The following is a 23,230-nucleotide window of genomic DNA, read 5'->3' as shown; positions in this document are numbered from 1 at the left end:
AAGACCCGGAGCACGCCAGCCGAGATGAGGAAGCAGACCGCCTCTGAGGATGGCGCGGGAGGACCCAAGGCCGGAGACGGCGCCGAGAAGGGAGCCGAATGCATGGAGGCAGGTAAAGGGGATGCCTATACCCCAAGCCGTGAAACCGCCCAACTGCCCCAGCTCCCCGTCGCAGAGCCCGAAAGTCCCCCTGCTGTGCCCGTAGCCGCCATGTCACCGCTATGGACTAGGCCCCGACCGGAAGCCGCCGCAGCGACCCCTGTGACGTCACGCGCCTCGACCCGGAGCGAGACAAAGCAGGAAATACCACCAGCCTGGTCGCAAGGCCTAGTACCCCCGGGCGCCGCACCACCAACAGCGCCCCCTACCTCCGCGGAGCCTCCGGCCTGGCCGCAAGGCCAGGTAGCCCAGGGCGCCGCCGTCCTAACGGTGCCCTTCACCTTCCAGGTGCCCCAGGCCTGGCCGCAAGGCCTGGGCAACCCGGGCGCCACCACCACCGCGCCCGCGCCCGTAATACCAAGGGTGCCACACCTGGGGGAGGACCTCTTCAGCCAGCTCACATGGCCGGACGGGCGGCCCTTCATCTGGCCCGAAGGATACCATGAGCTGGAGCGGCAACAAAGACTAGGGCCCTTGTGTGAGCCCCTGATCCCGGCTCCGAAGCCCGTGGCTCGGGTCTCGCCTCCTTTAGAAGAAGCCCAATTCGTGTGGGACCCCACGGGAGAAGATTTGATGGGGTTCACCGGAGAAACTCGGGCAGTCGCCGCTGAGCGTACTGAGTGTTGTCGTCAGCAGCTAGCAGAGTTTGCGAGAGAACGGGAGGAGAGGCGGGTCAGAGAACAACAGGCCCAAATCCGGAGCGCGGAGCAGAAGAGCCGGACTAGGAGGAACCCCCGTGCAGCGCACTGTCCCCGCACCATCGGGACGGTGATAAAGTTCAACCCGCAGCATGGGTGGGGCTTTATTCGGGACCGTAACAACCGCGGTGACGTTTTTGTGACCCGCAGAGACGTCGAGTCCCACCTGCCGGAAGGTCACAAAGGCCGTGACCTCTACGTCGGAGACGAGGTCACTTTCACCCGGCACAAGTGTGCCAAAGGACCTTATGCCCTCCACGTACACCGCTTGACGGAGGAGGAGTTGCGGTACGGGGAGGAGGAGCCAGAGGACCCGGACGGGTCTGAAGCAACACCATATCACCAAGAAAAAGCAGGAGGGAGCCGTCGTTGAGGACGGGAGTAGAGACTGTATATAGTTGCCTGTCGGGGCACAGTGAACCGTTGCTGCTAAAATAGTCCCCGTTGGGACCAGTGAACTGTTTACCCGTTAACCCCTTCATCCCACAGGCTGAGGACTGTGAGCAGCCATTCCCTTCCCTCTACCTGGCCGAGGACTGAGAGCGGCCAACTTCCCCTGTATATAGTTGCGCTTCCTAAAGCGCCCCCTACCGGTTTTATAGAAAACCAGATTTTCTAAGAGACTGTCGCACTTTTCCCGGACACACGTTGCACAGTGTCCGGAGGAGGAACCAGAAACAAGAGACGACGAGAATGTTATATGAAAAGTTTTATATAGATAATGTTTTATATGTTTTATTATGTTTATATGAAAAATTTTGTATGTTTTGGTGTTGTTTTTTGTCTTTACAGCCCGAGGACGTGCTGTGATTTACCAGGGGGGAATGTAGCACCCTGAGGATTCGGCTGCTACAGGGGTATTGCACCTCAACCCAGAGGTGTGATATTCCACTCCCGGGTAAGGATGGAGTGTGGAACTGAGCTCGGTAGGCTGCATGCACTACATACATCCCATTTCCGAGGAACAGACCAACGGTACTCCCACTTAGAAATGTGCAGGTACGACCGAGTCTGTTCCTGGCTGGAGTGGGAGGGGGGTGGTACATCCCAAGTAGTGTAGGGGCAGATAGGGGGAGCAGCCTGGGTAAAGTTAGGAGCTCATTGGGTGCTGGTCACCTGAGCTCACACATAGAGGGTGTATATAAGGTGGGCACCAACTAAGAATCAGGGTCAGATGCAGAGGATCAGATGCAGGAAGTGAGTCAGCTGCAGAGAACAAGTCAGGAGAGGAGAGAAGAAAGACCAAGACCCAGAGTGAGAGAGGAGAAGAGAGAGAAAGACCCAGAGGGGGGAAGACTGAAGGGACCCAAGAACCCAAATTAGAGCACCGGGTGAGGAGTCAGCAAAAGGGTACCGGAACCCAAACTGGTGGGGGTAAAAACAATCCCCAGCCAGAGACCGGAGACCGTGGGCAGCGTCTGTCACGGTCACCCACCACATTCACCCCGAAGGCACACCACATGAAGGGTCAGGGAACCCAGGGCCAAGGGTGTCCCAACAGAAGGCCCGAGGGAGCTGGACCTAGGTGGATCACTGGTGGGGACGGCTGAAGAAAGGACAGAGGGAGAGCTCAGGGCCACGCTCCGGACTTGTTTGGGGGTTGGCTGGATCCAGGACCTGGTGGACGCAGCACGGCTCGGGTGGTCACTAGCAGCTGGAGTGACCAGTACAACATCTGCAGTAAGTAAACACCCTTAACTGCACAACCCGACTCTGTCTTCACTGCCGTCTGCACTACACCACCACAACCCCCATCCTCTGCGCCTGTCCCCTCTGAGGCTATACCCCTCCCGTTGGGGGTTATTTCACCAAGCTGCGCACCCACCATCAGCCTCAGCGGACCCTGCTGCAGCGGCGGCCACAGTGACCGCATCACAACGGGTGGCGTAGTCGACACAAAAGAACTTTAGTAACATCTGTAGAACTGCCACATCACACTGAGCTTGACGCCCTGGGCACGGGACCGGGTCACAGCCGCTCGGAGACTACAACCCCCCATCTGATCCGGTGCCGGGTATTCCCCTCAAAAAGGAATATGTCCCAGGGGGCGCGTCATGTGCACAGCACCATAGCATAACATTGGTCCAATTGCAATCTGATGTTTTGAAAGCTAACATTCATTCCGATGTTATTCTAAGGGGAGAGCCTGTCCGGGGAAAAAAATCGCAGCATGCCAGAGTTTGATCTGATATTCGGATAACACTTGGCCATGTAAGTCAATGAGTGTGTGGAAAACATTGGGCTGCACTCGGATGACATCTGAATGAGGTCCAATTTCCACGGACTGACATAATAAAGAAGATGCAGATTTTTTTTTCCCATTATCTCTTCATCCGGGAGAATTGGATTACACTATGATCATACTCTGATCAAACTCTGAGTTTGATCAGAATGTGATTTACATAACCAACCCAATTTTCTCAGATGAGAAATATGATCGTCTGCACATAGCCTAAAGATAATTATTATAAGTGGCCGAGAGACTGAAACAAGGAGCATAATGCAGTACTTGAGGATGAGTCTCTAGGCCATAAGAATGTTACTGAATTGTTGAAATGTCAGTCTACAAACAACTTTCTTTTAAAACAATGGCTAATGGATATTTTAAAAGCTGTATTTGTTTTTTATTTCTTATTTTGGCAGACATGTATGTTTTTCCAAATTAGAGGTTCTAGATAGGAAAAGTTGGCTCACTGCTCTACGCTTCAGCCTGCGCTTCTGAGTTTCAGCGCAGTGGGCACAATGACATCACTAGATCCTGCCTGCTGTGCTGTGCCTCAGTTCGCACACTACACAAGTCAGAATAGTGCATTGGGAACACGGAGCAAGGTATTTTTATTTTTCGGCAGTCAGTACTGTGTGGGGGGGCATAGGGAACATCATATTGTGTTTGTGTGTAGGTGAGGGGAAGCTGTGGAGGCAATCATTCTGTGTGTGGGGGACAGTAAGTGCCTCATACTGTGTGTCGGTGGCCTGTGAAGGCTATTGTACTCTGTGGGGAGCTGTGGGGCATCATAGAGTGTGTGGGAGGGGGCTATGGGTGCTTTCATACTTAGTGGTGGGTTTTGGGAGTAATCATACTCTGGGAGGTAGCTGGGGTGCACCTTATTATATGTGGGGTCTGTGGGGGACACCATACTGTGTGTAGGGTGATCATGCTGCTTGGGATGGCTATGAGAGTAGTCATTCTATGTGGGAGGTGTTACAAATCGTCATTCTGTGCTCCCACCCGGGAATGGAGCAGGTCCGGTGCTATGCTACTCCGGTTGCAAGCGCCGACATTGTCCTGACCCTGGAAGGGGAGTTACTACGCGTGCAGAGAAACTGTCCCATTCTTGTGGACCGTCGCATTCTGGTGTTGTGGGATGTGCGAGGACGCGGGATTCTGTGTCTCTCACTGATTTCTCTGCGTGGGGAAGATAGGAAGCTGCCTTCCCTGGTTGCCAGGCAGCGCGGGACGCTGTTTTGTCTGGTACTATGCAGTGGTGGGATGTTGTCCAGTCTGCTTTTGAAGCTAGTAGGGAGTGGCTGTCTGGGGATGATTGGGAGGTAATCAACACCAAATGATTAGGCGGGCTATATAATTCTGCTCCCTGCTCAGTCCTTTGCTGTTTATTGCAGTTCCCTATGTGCTTTGTGGTGAGCAGTGCTAGCATTAGTCTTGCTATCTTTTCAGGGGTTTTCCCTTCTGGTTTCACTTCCTGTGGTTCTTGCAGAGGTACTCACCTGGTTCGTGACTAGGCACTAGCCGCGTCACCAAACGCCAGGAGTCTGACGACAGTGGGCCTGGGAAGGGCTCTGCCAAAGTCCGCCTTCCATTTACTGGGTGCTGGGTGAAGAGTATTCCTGACCGTCAAGGGCTAGCCTAGCTGGGCAGCTTGTGCCAAGTGCATCTGTGACTGTGCCTTTGCTGGTTTGTTGTCAGTCTTGCTGGGTCCCTCTGCATAGCGCATAACAGAATAAACAGCCATATATATATATATATATATATATATATATATATATATGTTAAAAAAATGGATCCGGTCAAGCAGCTTACTGACCAGATGCGGGGTCTTTTGGGAATGTTCCAGGATCCAGGATTCGGCGAGCACCATGGACCAGCATTGCTGGTTTATTGTCAGTTTTGCTGGGTTCCTCTGCACAGCACATAACAGGAAGACTGTTGAGTCATTCTACTGCATGGGGGATAGCTGTCTGTGCATCATACTGTGTGGGGGACTGTAGGGGCCATTATAGAGTATGATGGCTCCCATATGGTGTGTGCACTGTTTGGGAATCATACTATGTGGGGGGCATCATACTTTGTGATGGACATCATACTGTGGGTGAATCATACTGTTCGGGAGGGCTTGGGGGGCCATCACACTGTATGTGTGAAATTGTGAGGCATCTAAATATGTGAGGGTTGTGGGAATATCATAATGCGGGGAGCTGTGAGGGCAATGTTACTGTGTGTGTGCGGGGCTGTGGAGACCATCATAATATTGGAAGGGTGACTGGGAGCTTTATACTGTGGGAAGATAATTGTGGAGGGGGGCTGTGGGGGCATCATACTGTGAGAGGGGCTATATGGGCATCATACTGTGAAGGGAATCTGGGGGCACATGATGCTGTGCTGGTCAACATACCATATGGAGGCCATAATACTGTGTGTGGGTGTTGTGGGGACCATCATACTTTGTGTGTGCGTCTGTGGAGTATTATGCTTCAGGTAGTGTGCATGGGGGCATCTTACTGTGGGGGGATCACTGTGGTGACCTCATAATATGTCAGGGAATTGTGAGGGCATTATACTGTGGGGCTGCATAATGTTTGTGGGGTTACTGTGGGGATATCATACTATGGAAGAAAAACACTGTAGGGACATCATATTGTGTTGGGGGGCTGTGAGGTCATCATATTGTGCATGTTGGGGAACTCATTCAGTGGTAAGGTGCACTGTTGGGACATCATACTGTGTTGAGAGCACTGTAAGGTCATCATACTGTGCATGTTGGGTAACTCACTGAGGGAGTGTGACAGGGGCATCAGACTCTATAGGGGCATGAAAAGTGTTTTGCAGTGGGTGAGAACACCAAGGGGCTTCAGTAAAGGCACAATTATGTAAATGTCGCAAGATATAAACCTCTCCCTGTCTTTAAAAAATGGGAGGTAGGCCCTACAGTGAATGCATCTGTGAATGCATCTGACTCGCCCAGGGGGATATGGGGGTGACTCGGTAGCCGGCCTTTACCTTCTGTGGGATGTCACGGCAGTCGGCTCCCGGGCCCGTACTCTGGGGTCACTCTTTAAAAGGAGTTTTGTTAACAGTTTGTCTCGTGACGCCACCTGTTGTTTCTGGTAATGGGTACCAGCGCTGCTGCAGACCTCTGGAGCAGATGTTAGGGCAGCTGGGTTGGTGCGGCTCTCCACAGGCAGAGCACAGCTCCAGGGCAGTGTAGGTGCAGATGGTGATGCTGGGCATTGTAGTGCAGGAGCGGTAGCGTGATGGAAATAACTGACAGAAACAGTGGAGTGCAGTCATCCGAGTTTACTCACAGTTCTGTAAGGTTCCTTAGGTACACTGTCCAGGTGTCAGCCTCCCGCGTCGCACTGCATTTGCCAGGCAGGGGTTCAGCACTCCCTCAAGTATATCAGAAGCACTTAACGGGACCCCCTTTATGTTCCTTCCTTGACCGACTTCCCACGCTGGGTCTTCTCCCTCCTGCCCTGCACTCCCCACACAAAGTCCCGATCGGGTACTCTGAGATCCCTCTGGGCAACTTGGAGTTCCCGGACCTACTTGGTGCCCTTCACGGCGGCTAGTGTGAGGTTGTGGCAACTGCACCATGGAAGTGTAGAAGCCTCCGGTTTTTCCAGTCGAGACCTGGAGTAACACGGCTGGTCCAGAGACTGGTTCCCTTCTTGCGGCCTGATCCCTCTGACTCTTGGCAGATTCGGGCGTACGGGTGCCGTCCTGCGCTCACTGTACCCCCTGGGATCCCTTCTGTTACCGGAGCCTTTCTCCTCTGCTCCCCTCCTGGGCCTCTCTTACTAGGCGCCAATTATGGAGCAGAGCTCCTGAAGAGACTCTGCTCCCCTCCTCTCCTCTCCTTACTACTCACTGACTACCTCACTAAGATGGCTCCCCTTTATATACACCTATTCAAGTGCTCCCCTGGTCTGCGTCCTCCACCCACACCCACTACTGGTTCCCCCTCACTTTTGGTTCCCCCCACTCCAGCCAGGGACGGGGCAGCAGAAGAAGTGCATAATGCCCTTCCAGCCGGCCTGGAGTAGTGTAGTGTTTAGTGCAGGTGTTGGGGTCCCGGGCAGTACTTCATCCTTACCGGAGAGAAGGAGATGCCACACCTCTGGGTGAGGTGCAGTACCTCTGTGGCGACTAAAACCCTCAGAGGCGCCACACATCTATGAGCCCTCACCCCTCCTTTTTGTTTGGGAGGACGGTGAGGGGAAATTAGGACTTTGCTATGGAGCCCCATGATTTCTATGTAAACCACTACCCTATAATTATGTATAAAATATTAAAACAATCAAATAATATAAACAAATTAGAAAAAATACATATTGGTATCATGTTCGAATTAGAAAAAATAATCTAAGTGATATCTTTTCTTTACCTTCTTGTTTTAGAAACCATAGTACAAAAAAGTAATCAATAATTTCTCACTTTCTACAGGAAACTACGGTCATCTCTTTCAGATCCCCGTGTATTAAAAAGACTGTCCGGAGACTGGTTCAGTGATGTCAGGTCAAGACGTCCTTGGGGTAAAGTTGGTGGAGTGGACATAGTTAGGGCATCAATAAGACGGAAGAAGAAAGCCAGAGGTGGGTCATATGTCGTCTTAGCTATTAGTAGAGAGTGCTCCGCTATTAATAAATTGAAAAACTTGTTCTGACAGGAGAATGGGACCAAAGTTGGGCTCAGGATGACAAAGAATTGAATGGGGATTATGACAGTGAGGATTCTGAAGAGGATGAATCCAAACCAACAGTAATTAGGTAATGTGTAATAAAGCTGTAAATACAATAATGCAGAAAGACGGAATACTGCTTTTTTCTAGGTTTAGTAAACATGCTATTAAAATTAGCTGATAGTGCTATAAATTGAAGTTCTTCAAGTGGTAGAGACGCATAACATCTTTCATAAGAGAACTTAAATGGATTGTATGAGATCAGAAAAACATAGCTACATTCTCGTAGAAAAGCCACGGCACCACTATCAGTATTTGGTCAGTATTTTTTCTCATGAGTGGGAGCCAAAACCAGGAGTGGGTGATAAATGCAGAATTGGTGACTTGTTTCTATTATACCTTTTTTCTGATTGTTCCTCACCTGGTTTTGGCTCCCACTCCTGAGAAAAAATACTGACCAAATACTGATAGTGGGGCCGTGGCCAAAAAGTGTGACTTTTATCCACCGATTGTATCTGGCATTGCAGTTCAGCCACACTTACTAAAATTAGATGAGCTCATTGCCAAATAAAGCCATGAGCAAAATTTGCACTGTTTATTGCAGAAAACATTGTTTCCTAATCTCTTAGACCTCTGTAAGACCATGGCCCCACTATCAGTATTTGGTCAGTATTCGGTCAGTATTTTTCTCAGGAGTGGGAGCCAAAACCAGGTGAGGAACAATCAGAGAAAAGGTATAATAGAAACAAGTCACCAATTCTGCATTTATCACCCACTCCTGGTTTTGGCTCCCATTTCTGAGAAATAATACTGACCGAATACTGACCAGATACTGATAGTGGGGTCATGGCCTAAGAGTCAAAATACATAGACACCATTAAAAGTCATATCTACGGGTCTTCCATGGTAAAAACAGAGCTAAATCAGTGTAAATCGTAAGTTACATAAAATATTACTATATTTGTATCAGCTTCTGAGCTGCGGTAGGCTAGTAGCTGCTCCATCATGGAACCCTGCAGCTGTGCTTCTTGTGTCAGGACCTTGCTGAAGAAGTGTGTGAACTGCTGTTAATTTCAGTAGCAAAACTGCCCACTTCTCTGACACGTACAATCCTGGGGCCCAGAATAGCCATGCTCCAGGTAATTGGGGCACCTGGCTAATACAACTTTATTGGTAAGTTATATAACTTATTATTTAAAGCTACTTCAACTGTAGTTTTTTCCTGGAAAATCAACACTTCTGTATTACTCACTACAACTAAAAATAAACCCTTATTAAAATTGTAAACTTTATTAAGTAGCGAGAAACTAAACCGCTTACAGTATCAAAAATACTAAATAGACTATAAAAAAAACTCTGTCACCGAGACCCTAATACAATTACCAAATACATTACTTTTAAGGGTAAATGTTGGGAAATGTGATGACTAGTGTTGAGCGAGCGCTAAAATGCTCGGGTGCTCGAAGCTAGGGCCGAGCTCACCGTGATACTCGGGTGCTCGACCCGAGCAACGAGCCCAATGTTAGTCTATGGGAGACCCGAGCATTTTTGCGGTGGCACTGCCTGTAGAAAGCCTAAAAAGTGCCCAAAACGATAGTGACAGTGCTCAAAAGACATGGGGACAGCATGGGGATCGCCCCAGGAAGTATTTCTGACCCCCAGGTCACTGCTGTCAACAACTTGGTCAGAGGTATTAAGCACCTTTAACGGGCTCACAATAAAACGTTCAAAAATGAAACTGAAACGGTTTTCCTGTGAAATATGTTAAGGAACTTCCTTTCCAGGGTAAAGACTTGTGTATAAGGTAAAATAAATAACCAAAAACAAAAATACTCCTCCACACCTTGGGCTATGTTCACAAGTAGCATTTTTTATGCGTTTTTGCACTTTTGTATTGCTTTCAACCGTGACAAATGCATTCACCGGGAAATGTCATTTTAACATTTTACAATCTTATCTGGCCATGTGCTGTGTGACACATTCATACAGTGCTGAAAAGACATGGGAACAGCATGGGGAAGACCCCTGGAAGCATCTCTGACACCCAGGTCACTGCCTAAAAGTGTGCCCATCAGAAGTGATCCTTTCCGCATCAGAAGATGCAGACTTGCAACTATCCCTGTGCAAGTCCTTGTCCCAGGGAAATGTTCAATTGTACCTCCCCATTCCTTGCAATGCAAGCGCAAGTATGCAGCCTGCCACCCACCCACCCCCAGGCTGCAATACCATACTGCTAGCTTGCAATTGAAATGGGGCCTTTTAGTTTGGAGGAGGCCGAAGCTGGTCACTACCTCATGGCTGCTTTGGCAGTGAGGTATCCATACTCAGTCCCCAGCCGCCCGGCGGCCGGGTGTCCACGCTCGGTCCCCAGCCGCCCCGCGGCCGGGTGTCCACACACGGTCCCCAGCCGCCCCTATTTCTCCTTCAAACTTCCCCCACACTTTTCTTAGCCTGGCCTGCTTTAGGGCAGCATTGGACGAGCCCACCAGAGAACCAGACTCCTCCTGTGGGCCCTGGCTTCTCCATCAGGGGAGTTGAGAGTGCCAAAATGAGGAGCATGATGATGATAGAACTTAGCGTCTGCTATGTTTTCTTGGAATGCAAGCGCATGTATGTAGGAGCGGCTAGGCCTGAGGTGGTCAGCGTTTTGGCGCATATCCTACCTCCTCCGAGGATTGCTGGATGTTTTCCTGCTACTATCCCAGTTCTATGACTCCCGTTAAAACAAAGCTTCAGGTGATGAATGATGGATGAGGTGGTGGCAAAGGAGAAAGAGCAGGAGGAACAGGGACCATTCACATCAATATCAGGCCAGTCAACCACACATGTCTTGTAGGATATGTTTCTGTACAAAAAGGAGCGGTTCGGCTACACAGTTATAGGGCATGCAGTGAGTGCAATGCCTAACAAAAATTTCGAGGCACTCCAATGCCCCTTGGAAGTGACATGGAGGTCAGAGGGCCTTAACTAAACCGTTTTTTCCATTTATATCAACTGGGTCTCCTGTGCACTGTTGGCCTAAGCAGTGAATGGAAGACTTTCCAAAAATTATGAGGAACTGCAATGCCCCTTGAAACAGACGTGGATTACAGCATACTAAAAACCTTCTACCCATTATTGGGGAGTGGGTCTCCCTTAGTGTTCGCCTATGCATTGAAAAGCAAAAGCTGACTAAAATTAGGAGGAAATGCAATGCCTGTTGGAAGAATGGTGGAGGTCGCAGTGGAATAAAAAGACAGTATCAATGCCCCTTGGAAAAGTGGTGGAGGTCACAGTAGCTTAACAAGATGGTTTTAATGCCCCTTGGAAGAATGGTGGAGGTCGCAGTAGCTTAAAAAGATGGTTTTAATGCCCCTGGGGAAAGTGGTGGAGGTTGCAGTAGCTTAACAAGACAGTTTTAATGCCCCTTGGAAGAGACGTGGAGGTTGCAGCAGCTTAACAAGACTGTTTTAATGCCATTTGGAAGAATGGTGGAGGTCGCAGTGGAATAAAAAGACAATATCAATGCCCCTTGGAAGAGTGGTGGAGGTCACAGTAGCTTAACAAGACGGTTTTAATGCCCCTTGGAGAAGTGGTGGAGGTCGCAGTAGCTTAACAAGACAGTTTTAATGCCCCTTGGAAGAGACGTGGAGGTCGCAGTAGCTTAACAAGACGGTTTTAATGCCCCTTGGAAAAGACGTGGAGGTCGCAGTGGAATAAAAAGACAATATCAATGCCCTTGAAAAAGTGGTGGAGGTCGCAGTAGCTTAACAAGACGGTTTTAATGCCCCTGGGAAAAGTGGTGTAGGTCGCAGTAGCTTAACAAGACGGTTTTAATGCCCCTTGGAAGAGACGTGGAAGTCGCAGTGGAATAAAAAGACAATATCAATGCCCCTTGAAAAAGTGGTGGAGGTCGCAGTAGCTTAACAAGATGGTTTTAGTGCCCCTGGGAAAAGTGGTGGAGGTCACAGTAGCTTAACAAGACGGTTTTAATGCCCCTTGGAAGAGACGTGGAAGTCGCAGTGGAATAAAAAGACAATATCAATGCCCCTTGAAAAAGTAGTGGAGGTCGCAGTAGCTTAACAAGATGGTTTTAATGCCCCTGGGGAAAGTGGTGGAGGTCGCAGTAGCTTAACAAGACGGTTTTAATGCCCCTTGGAAGAGACGTGGAGATCGCAGTGGAATAAAAAGACAATATCAATGCCCCTTGAAAAAGTGGTGGAGGTCACAGTAGCTTAACAAGACGGTTTTAATGCCCCTGGGAAAAGTGGTGGAGGTCGCAGTAGCTTAACAAGACGGTTTTAATGCCCCTTACAAGAGCCATGCAGTACAGCATATAAAAAACATTATTCCAATTATTGGGGAGTGGGTCTCCCACAGTCTTTGCCTATGCCTTCCAAGCGAAAGCTGCCAAAAATTAGGAGGGAGGAACTTGCAATGCTGGCAACATGGACCAAGGTCACCCTGGTGGTATAGTGGTGGTGGAGGCTGAGGATAAGGAGAAGAGCAAAATACAGCCGAAATGAGGAAGCATATACCCATGTGTGGGTGTGAAGCGGTGCATGGGAATACACCTCCCAAAATAACACAGTGGATTTGACTTTATGTTACTCTGCTGTCATTTGGTGGTGATGAGAAGTCTGGCCCAATCCAGCCCTTGTTCATTTTGATAAGGGTCAGCTTGTCATCATTGTCAGTTGACAGGCGAGTGCGCTTATCAGTTATAATTCCCCCAGCGGCACTAAAAACACGCTCCGATAACACGCTAGCGGCAGGGCAGGCCAGGACCTCCAAGGCGTACAGAGCGAGTTCATTCCAAGTGTCCAGCTTGGATACTCAATAATTAAAAGGCACAGAGGAATCACGGAGGACACTGGTACGGTCGGCAAGGTACTCCCTCACCATCTTTTGAAACTTTCCACTCCTTGTGAGAGTACCCCGCGCCTCAGGGCCCGAAGCTGGGCGGGTCTCAGAAAACTGTCCCAGAATGTTGAAAGTGTTCCCCAGCCTCTGCTGGATTGGAGTTGCGTCTCTCTCGCCTGTACGCCTTTGTTGGTCAAAGAACTGTGACCTCTGCCGCTAGCGTGTTCAGATGGGAATATTTTTAACAGTTCTGCAGCAAGGGCCTTCTGGTACTGCCCCATTTTTGTAGACCTCTCCACCTCAGGAATAAGAGAGTGAAAGTTCTCCTTGTAGCGGGGGTCTAAAAGTGTCACCAACCAGTAATGACTGTCACCCAACATTTTGGCAACGCGAGGGTCACGGTTAAGGCAGCGTAACATAAAGTCAGCCATGCGTGCCAGACTTGTAATGGGCAAGACTTCCGTGTCCTCACCAAGATGATGACTGACCATGCTCTCCTCCTCCTCCTCCCCCCTGTCCTCAGGCCACCCACGCTGAACCGACTGTATGACAGTTGTACATGTACTACCGTCTACAGCGCATGATACCAGCTCCTGTTCTTCCTCCTCCTCCCCCTCCTCTTCCTCATTGTCCCCCAATGCACGTTGGGATGAGATGAGGCTGGGCTGTGTGTAATCGCTCATTACGTGTTCTTGATCCATCTCATCATACTCTGGCTGCAATGCCTCCTCTTTAATTCTCTGCAGAGAGCGTTGCAAAAGACAGACAAGTGGGATGCTGACGCTAATGATGGCATCATCGCCACTCACCATCTTGGTGGACTCCTCAAAGTTTGTCAGGATGGTACATATGTCAGACATCCAGGTCCACTCCTGAGGTCTTATGTGTGGAGTCTGACCTGAATATCGACGGCCTTGTTGCAGCTGGTACTCCACAACTGCTCTCTTCTGCTCACAAATCCTTTGCAACATGTGGAGGGTAGAGTTCCAACGTGTGGGGACATCACACACCAGTCGGTGTGCCGGAAGCTGCAAACGCTGCTGCAACACAGCAAGGGTGGCGGAAGCTGTAGCCGACTTGCGAAAATGAGCTGACAGGCGGCGTACTTTGACGAGCAGATCTGGCAACTCGGGGTACGATTTAAGAAACTGCTGAACCACGAGGTTAAGCACATGAGCTAGGCATGATACGTGTGTGATCTCGCCTCGCCTCAGAGCCGCCACCAGGTTACGGCCATTGTCACACACGACCATGCCTGTATGTAGGTTCAGCAGTCTCAGCCACAGATCTGCCTGCTCTTTCACAGCTGTCCACAACTCACAAGCAGTGTGAGGTTTATCACCTAAGCTTATGAGTTTCGGCACAGCCTGTTGCCGCTTGGCTGAGGCAGTACTGCAGTGCTTCCAGCTTGTAACTGATGTGGTGATATCTGAGATGGAGGCTGAACATGAGGAGGAGGAGGATGATGCGCAGGAGCTGTACACTGTGGGGGCAACTCTGAATGACATAGGGCCCGCAATCCTCGGTGTGGGGAGGATGTGTTCCGTCCCAAGGTCCGACTGGGTCCCGGCTTCCACTATGTTTACTCAGTGTGCCGTCAGGGAGATGTACCGTCCCTGGCCACAAGCACTTGTCCACGTGTCCGTTGTCAGGTGGACTCTCCCAGTAACTGCGTTGTTGAGGGCACGGCAGATGTTTTGGGACACATGCTTGTGTAGTGCGGGGATGGCACACCGGGCAAAATAGTGTCGGCTGGGGACCGAGTACCGAGGGACGGCCACCGCCATAAGGTTGCGGAAGGATTCCGTCTCCACGAGCCTACAAGGCAACATTTCGAGCGCAAGCAGTCGTGAAATGTGCGAATTTAGGACTGTGGCCTGTGGGGCGTTGGCTGCGAATTTGCGCTTTCGTTCAAAGTTCTGGGATATAGACAATTGAATGCTGAGGTGGGACGTGGACGTGGACATTGATGCTGTTTCTTGAGAAACTGCCATAACAAGTGAAGACAGAGAGGAGGGGGCATCTTTGCATGCAGTATGGACAGGGGATTGCCTTGCATGCACAACAGGGGGTTCTATTACATGCACAACAGCGGAAGAAGCAGTGGTGACACATGCTGACAGTGGACGTGGACCCTGGTGTTTGCCCCACAAAGTCGGGTGCTTTGCTGCCATGTGCCTGATCATGCTGGTGGTGGTCAGGCTGGTAGTTTTGTCACCCCTGCTGATGCTGGCATGGCAGGTGGTACAAATGGCCTTTTTGGGGTTATCAGCAGAGTCTTTAAAAAAATTCCAGACTCTGGAAGACCTACTGGTTGTACTGGCAACGTCCCTCGTGTTGGTGTTACGGGGAACTGTTGCCCGCCTTCTGTGTGCGGCCACCACACTGCTTCTTCCTGCCTGTTGGGGTACTCTGCCTCCCTCCCCCTGTATGCTGCTGGTCTCGCTCTGCGTGTCCTCCTGCCACGTTGGGTCAGTTACTAGATCATCCACCACCTCCTCCTCTTCTTCTTGTGCACCACGATCCTCCTCCTCACTTCGTGGTAATTGTGTCTTGTCATCATCCACCTCTTGTGACAAATTGCCAGCGTCGACTTCCTCTGGCTGTTCAAATATTTGGGCATCGCTACATGGGATCTCCTCTTCCACCACTTCAAGCGGAGCAGGCGAGGGGCCCAAATATGGAAATGGACCAGTGAACAGCTCTTCAGAGTGTCCAAGTGTGGGATCAGTTGCTGTCTGACGACACTCGGCATGGTGGGAGGAAGGAGCATCAGGGTGAGGAGGAGTATGCGGTCGAGACTCACGGCTACTAAAACTTGACCGTGTGGAAGACAGACCGGAGGTGGTGGTGCCCAGGTAACTGGAAGTATTATCTGCTATCCAATTAATAGCCTGTTCACACTGATCAGTTCGCAATACTGGTGTTGTAGTGTGCTTCCCTAGTAATTCGGTCAAGAAGTGGGAGCGAGAAGATGTGGCTGTTGACTGTGGCACATTTTGACCTTGGCCACGGCCCCGTCCTCTACACGCACCATCACCAGAACGTCCAGTTCCACGTCCCTTGCCACGCGCCTTGCCCATTGTAAATGAAGTAAAATAGCTTACACTCGCACTATCAATGGAAAAAGGATAATACAAAGGAGATTAGAACTGTGGAAGAGGAAAACCACAGTTCTATTTCTCTGGCCTACACCAGATTCTTTTAAACAGATATATTTGTGTCTGAACAGTCAGGGAGACACTATTACAGTTCTTTTTTACATAAAACAGGCCAAAAGCTAGATAATACAGAGATTTGACCCGTGGAACTGCAAAACCACAGTTCTAATTTTCTGGCATATACCAGACTTTTTTAAACAGATATATTGGTGTCTGACCAGTCAGGGAGACACTATTACTGTTTTTTTATGGCAAAAAATGCCAAAAACAGGATAATACAGAGATTTGACCCGTGGAACTGCAAAACCACAGTTCTATTTTTCTGGCCTACACCAGACTCTTTTAAACAGATATATTGGTGTCTGAACAGTCACAGACACACTCAATTTTTTTTTTTTTTTGGGGGGGGGGGGATACCAAAAGGTTAATAAGATGCGTATTTGTACAGTGTGACTGAGGGGAAAAAAAAATACAGGATTTAGATGAAAAAAAAAGGATTTTTCCTGGCCCCTGAAACCTGGGGCTAAGTCTAGCAATGTGACCAGCAGGAGCACACAGGACTGTAATGCAGCGTTTGCTGGTATAACCACTGCGTCTCCTACACAGCCTGCCTGCCTGCCTGATATCTGGGATTGATATTAGTCCTGAGAAGGACTGTTTGTTTGATTTGGCAGGCTTTAGAGACCTTACACTACCTATTTCGCAGTATATATCTCTCCCTAATTCAGCAGCACTGACCCTACACTGGCTGATCCGGAGCGACTGTGTCCAAGATGGCGGCGCCCGGTTTTAAATACTCGAGGTGATGCTGTACGGCCAGCCAATCACTGTAATGCCCACAAACAACATGGCTGCGGCATTACAGTGACTGGCTGGCAATCCCTGCATGTTCATTGGCTCTGTAAAGAGCGCCAAACGTGCAGGGAGAAGACCCGCGCTCCCGCCCGAGTAACCCGGAAATGCTCGGTGTTCGCCGAACATCCCGAGTAGCGTGATGCTCGGGCGAGTAACGAGCAGTGTCGAGCATGCTCGCTCAACACTAGTGATGACTCCCATATCCATGTGTAAGATGGCGGGAATCACACGTGCAGTACTTGTAGCTGTTTGAGGTCTAGTTTTTGAGGATGTATTCTGAGCCAAAATCAATCGATCGAGCAGAATAAGTACAAAGGTATGTTTACACTGGAAAATCTAATGCTGACTTGATATAGGATGTGTTGCAGAAACTCAAGGCTAACACTCTGGTTTCTGCCACTCATTTGCAGTTTGACAAACCATGCATGTGGATAAGCCACCTTAGATGGGGCCAATCTGCATGTGACTACTCCACATGGTCTTTGTGCGGCACCCATGTCAATAAATGGCATTTCACTCATTTTTTCCACCAGAACAGATTTTCAGCCTGGAATGAGAAAAAAATTGTGGTGCATGTACTTTGGAAGAGATTCCATTGAAATGAATGGGAGTCTATACTTATTGTATGACATGGAATACACCTCGGAATCCGTTAAATTCCTGGCGTGTGAACATGCCCTAAGGCTACGTTCCCACGATGAGTTTTTGGTGAAGTTTTGATGTTGCAGTTTTTCTGCACCATTTCTGCACCTATTATGTAAGTTAGATGACTTGTGTTTTTCCAATGCATTTTTGAATGCTTTTTTTAACATGAATTTTTGACACTGCGTTGATATGTCATGTTTTAAACAAACCTGTTTTGTTTTTGATAATTCCTGGTATTTGGCTTTCTCCACTGTGGAAATACACTAAAAACACGTGCATTTTTCCCTGTGGATTTTCAGTATTTAATACAAGTCTATGGGAAAAATCCGCACATAAAACTCAGCGTACCCGCAAGAGAAATTGACATGCTGCGGATATGACACACACACCGCAGGTCAGTTAACACTGAGTAAAAAAGAAGCACCGTGGGCATGAGATTTCTATAAATCCCATCCACTTTGCTGGAACTATGAGGCAATGCGCTTTATATGCAGCAAAAATACGCAATGTCCATAACTCACCAAAAGCTCATCGTGGGCACACAGGCTTAGTTGTTTCTTTATCTTTCCCATTCTCTTTGAATCCACTCCTTTCTTTGGTTAAAAACCCCCAAAAAACTGCATGTGTAATTCCAGTCTTACGTGAAACAGGTTTTCTAAAGTCCTGTCCACTACTCTGTATCACATGTTTGTTATGGTAGAAATCCTTCAGCAACCAAAGTGCAGCCTAATGCAGTTTTTATACTGATTAGTTGTTTTGTTCTGTAATTTATCATAGGATTTCCAGTGTGCATCTAGAGCAAGAATCCTCTGATGAAGGTCAGGTATGTGCAATGCAGAAGAGAGCAGCTTGCTGCAGGTTAGGAGTTTGGAATTAAAGGGGTTGTCTGGGCTTTCTGTATAATTTGTGTGTGTATCTAGGCTGCAGAATGCTGACAATTTGTAATATACTCTGTCAGCATTCTGCATGGTGCCCTAGATACAGTACAGACCAAAAATTTGGACACACCTTCTCATTTAAAGATTTTTCTGTATTTTCATGACTATGAAAATTGTACATTCACACTGAAGGCATCAAAACTATGAATTAACACATGTGGAATTATATACTTAACAAAAAAGTGTGAAACAACTGAAAATATGTCTTATATTCTAGGTTCTTCAAAGTAGCCACCTTTTGCTTTGATGACTGCTTTGCACACTCTTGGCATTCTCTTGATGAGCTTCAAGAGGTAGTCACCGGAAATGGCTTTCACTTCACAGGTGTGCCCTGTCAGGTTTAATAAGTGGGATTTCTTGCCTTATAAATGAGGTTGGGACCATCAGTTGTGTTGTGCAGAAGTCTGGTGGATACACAGCTGATAGTCCTACTGAATAGACTGTTAGCTGCTTTTTTCTTGCCATAATACAAATTCTAAGTAAAGAAAAACGAGTGGCCATCATTACTTTAAGAAATGAAGGTCAGTCAGTCTGAAAAATTAGGAAAACTTTGAAAGTGTCCCCAAGTGCAGTTGCAAAAACCATCAAGTGCTACAAAGAAACTGGCTCACATGAGGACCGCCCCAGGAAAGGAAGACCAAGAGTCACCTCTGCTTCTGAGGATAAGTTTATCCGAGTCACCAGCCTCAGAAATCGCAGGTTAACAGCAGCTCAGATTAGAGACCAGGTCAATGCCACACAGAGTTCTAGCAGCAGACACATCTCTTCAACAACTGTTAAGAGGAGACTTTGTGCAGCAGGCCTTCATGGTAAAATAGCTGCTAGGAAACCACTGCTAAGGACAGGCAACAAGCAGAAGAGACTTGTTTGGGCTAAACACAAGGAATGAACATTAGACCAGTGGAAATCTGTGCTTTGGTCTGATGAGTCCAAATTTGAGATCTTTGGTTCCAACCTCCGTGTCTTTGTGCGACGCAGAAAAGGTGAACGGATTGACTCTACATGCCTGGTTCCCACCGTGAGGCATGGAGGAGGAGGTGTGATGGTGTGGGGGTGCTTTGCTGGTGACACTGTGGGGGATTTATTCAAAATTGAAGGCATACTGAACCAGCATGGCTACCACAGCATCTTGCAGCGGCATGCTATTCCATCCGGTTTGCGTTTAGTTGGACCATCATTTATTTTTCAACAGGACAATGACCCCAAACACACCTCCAGGCTGTGTAAGGGCTATTTGACCAAGAAGGAGACTGATGGGGTGCTACGCCAGATGACCTGGCCTCCACAGTCACCAGACCTGAACCCAATCGAGATGGTTTGGGGTGAGCTGGACCGCAGAGTGAAGGCAAAAGGGCCAACAAGTGTTAAGCATCTCTGGGAACTCCTTCAAGATTGTTGGAAGACCATTTCCGGTGACTACCTCTTGAAGCTCATCAAGAGAATGCCAAGAGTGTGCAAAGCAGTCATCAAAGCAAAAGGTGGCTACTTTGAAAAACCTAGAATATAAGACATATTTTCAGTAGTTTCACACTTTTTTGTTAAATATATAAGTCCACATGTGTTAATTCATAGTTTTGATGCCTTCAGTATGAATGTACAATTTTCATAGTCATGAAAATTCAGAAAAATCTTTAAATGAGAAGGTGTGTCCAAACTTTTGGTCTGTACTGTACATACCTCCCAACTTTTGAAGAACAGAAAGAGGGACACAGCATGTGGCACGCGTAGCGCCAAATTTTGGCCACGCCCTTGGCCACAACCCAAATCATGCCCATTTACCATTATCATTCTCCTCCGGCAGGAGGAGTAGTCAGAGGGGCGCTGGTAGTGAGGGATATTCAGCAGACGCTTGAGACTGGAGGGTGTAGGCCCGAATCCAGGACTGTCCGCTGTATCCACGACGGCTGAGACTAGAGATGAGCGGATTGATTCACGGGACTCCGGTCCAGAGTTCAGGTCAGTGGTACCTGATGGCTGGACAGGAGACTCCCAAATCTCTAATCTTCTGGCGTCCCCATCACGGCTTTTGATCACCCAGGGCAGCACAACTTCGTCTTTGCGTCCTGCTGATCTCTATTTGGGACTTGTGGATTATTTGTCGGAGCCGCCAGAACTTCTCATTGTTATGTAGCTTCACTATACAACATCTAGCTGTTTTGTGTCTGTAAGGCCGTGTTCACACGTTGCAGAAATACGGTGTTTTTTGTTTACTGCAGGATCCGCACAAAACTACACAATAACAATCTTCTCCCCCTTATTTGATGAGTTTCTGGTGCAGATGTGTAGCTGCGTTTTTAATGTGATTTTTATAGTACAGAAAAGCTTTGATTCTGCACTTAATAAAGTATCTGCGTTTTTTTTAGACTTTATATAGAAGTGACTCGCCCCCTGGGCCGTGGGGCACTCGAATCTGGGCAATTAGGGGAACGCTGGGGGTAGCAGTGGCTGCCCGGTCCGTGGCTCAGGGTGGTCAGGCCAATGGTAGTCTGTTACGTGTTGTTGATTATGTCTGACTACGCCACCCGTGGATTGCGGTTATTAGGAACCGCCGCTGCATGCAGACCGCTGGGGCTGATGATATGTGCAGCTATGGTAGTGTGACTCCCCACGGGAAGAGTGCGGCCCCAGGGCAGTATAGTGGATGGTGGGAGTGATGGTAGTGAGAGTCCCGGTGCTGATAGTGCTGGAGGAGCAAGGAGCACACAGACAACAGGTTGCAGTCCAGGGTCTTTACTAAACAGGTAAACTGACCCACAAACAGTCCCAGCTAGGAGGGGACCTGGATGTCTGAGAGCAACGGGGAAATTGGCCCTGGCCAGGGTGAGGGTGTAGGCCTACCATGCTTTCTGCGCTCCTTCTGGCTATCTGCTCCTGATAGGGTAACAGCCCACGTTCCAGAGCTTTCCGTGTACTCTCGCCTGTATGGCCTGCGACGTGGGTTCCTTTCTGCTCCCAGCCTTGTACGGCTTTACTGGTCCCTTCGGTTGTGGCTGGGCCTCCAGGCTTCTTAGGCCAAGGAATGTACAGTCCCTTGCGGACTGGTTCTCTGCTGGGGGATGTAGAATCCTTCCAGCCTCAGACACCAAAGTCTGGTAAAGTTAAGTCTTTTCTCTGCCAAGACAGGCTCTCTTCGCCTCTTGTCTCTGGCTTGTGGCTCTCCTACTGCCACACTTCCTCTTAGGTTACAATGCAACTTTCTGTCCCTGCTCCACTCTGGGACACGTCTCAGAGCTGAGACAGGCAATCCAGTTCTCTCTAACCCTGTCCCCAGTACCAGCTTTTATAGGGGCAGCCTGCTCCCCCTACTGGCCTGAGACAGGAGGCATTGCATGCTAATGTTCCCCTGACCAGAGAACCTCCCCCTTGCTCTCAGACACAGCTTTATTACACTTGTGGCATCCAGGTAGGGTGACACATTCCCCCCTAGTGAAATTTAGTACTCCGGGACTAAACAATAAACAAAGACAATATGCACAACAATAACACATTAATAGACAGACGACGCACAAATTGAGTTCTTTAGGTCACAGTATGGTCTGTGACCGGGTGTCCATATCACCAAAACAACGGGAGCCTTAACCAGGTGGGGGTCTGTCCTACCCCAAGTCCTCCACAGTCTTAGTTCATTCCTGGGTTAGGCTCAGAATGCAGTCCATACAAGGTCCCGGTTATAAAAAGTCCATAACCTGTGAGTCCTTACGGTAGCTGCAAGAAACTGAAACACACTATTAATAAACATGCAGGTAACTTGGCAAACATTTCAACATTTGGCAACAGGGTTATTTACAATCTTAGTGCACTCTATATTCTCCAGCGAGCGGGTATCTGTCCCTTTGTGCTCCTGGTTGACCTCCTTAACCCACTGTCTGGTGGTGGACCGACTTGGCTTTCCCCACTAGCGTTAGGGGTACAGCTACCAGCTGGGTGTACAGGTAGGGCAGGCAGCTGTCTGCGGGTTCTTTGGCTTACCGCAGGCATGGCAGGCTCACTGTCAGCAGAGGGTTGACTCTCCTGGGCTGCTGGAACAGGCTCTTCTGCCTCTGGAACCGCTTGCTTCTCTTCACCTTCCGGCTCTGGTGTTGGTTGTTGCTGTGCCGGTTGCAGGAAATGCAGGACAGGTACCACTATGGCATCATTTATGCGAGTCCAGGACTGAGGGAACTCTCCGAGAACGGTGCTGATCATTTCTTCCTTGTCCTCTGCGGGTTCAAGGTCACTCTGATCCTCTTCTGCACTACGGAGTTGCTCGGGGCATCTTTTGAGGTGGTCTCTGGAGACGACACTAGTGGTCTCTCCTCCGTCCTTGGTGATTACGCACACCTTTGGGTTGTCGTGGTCAGACTGCAGTACGGTGTAGGGTTCCCTTTCCCACTGGTCGTCCAACTTATGTAGCCTTCTTTTTCGCTTTAGGACTTGCTCACCAGGTTCTAGGGGACCAGCAGGGGCGTGTTGATTGAAGAGTTTTTCTTGCCTCTCTCTCACCTGGGCCAGGCTCTTCTCCACACTCTCCTGTACCTTCTTGTACTGCAGTTGCCTTTCCGTATCCCAGTCCGCATCCGGGGAGGTGTCCTCAGGTATTAGGACTCCCATCTCCAGGTCTACAGGCAGCTTACCTGGTCTAGCTCGCATCAGGTAAGCCGGGGTGCAGTTTGTAGCATTCACCGGGATATTGTTGTACATGTCTACCAGGTCCGGCAATTTTTCTGGCCACAGGCTGCGTTCCTCCAGGGGCAACGTCTTCAGGAGATCAATGACTATATTGTTCATCTTCTCACACATCCCTTTGGTTTGTGGGTGGTAAGGCGTTGTACGAATCTTCTTACAGCCATAGAGGTTGCAGAACTCCTGGAAGATTTCAGCCTCGAACGCTGGACCCTGGTCTGTCAGGACCTGTTCCGGATACCCGTGTGGACGGCAGAAGTATTGCTGGAAGGCTCTGGCCGCTGTTTGGGTTGTCAAGTCCTTTACCGGGACCACCACTAGAAAACGGGAATAGTGGTCCACGATTGTCACGG

At 49.0% G+C, this 23,230-nt stretch overlaps 1 protein-coding gene across 7 annotated transcripts in view; it reads left to right on the top strand.

The window, feature by feature from the left end:
- Window positions 1-23,230, top strand: part of SYTL1 (synaptotagmin like 1) — a 295,599-nt gene that overhangs the window by 125,008 nt on the left and 147,361 nt on the right. For all 7 annotated transcript variants that reach the window (XM_073666184.1, XM_073666185.1, XM_073666188.1 and 4 more), the window contains 3 exons: window positions 7,540-7,688; window positions 7,763-7,862; window positions 18,055-18,100. In XM_073666184.1, coding sequence (XP_073522285.1) covers window positions 7,540-7,688; window positions 7,763-7,862; window positions 18,055-18,100 — 295 coding nt within the window. The remainder of the gene's footprint in view (window positions 1-7,539; window positions 7,689-7,762; window positions 7,863-18,054; window positions 18,101-23,230) is intronic.

This window comes from Phyllobates terribilis, unplaced genomic scaffold, assembly GCF_046119375.1.
Source record: "Phyllobates terribilis strain yellow unplaced genomic scaffold, ASM4611937v1 Scaffold_2__4_contigs__length_985480577, whole genome shotgun sequence".
In the NCBI taxonomy this organism is placed as follows: Eukaryota; Metazoa; Chordata; class Amphibia; order Anura; family Dendrobatidae; genus Phyllobates; species Phyllobates terribilis.
Note: the sequence above shows the minus strand (reverse complement) of the source record. Positions and strands in the feature narration are given on the sequence as shown.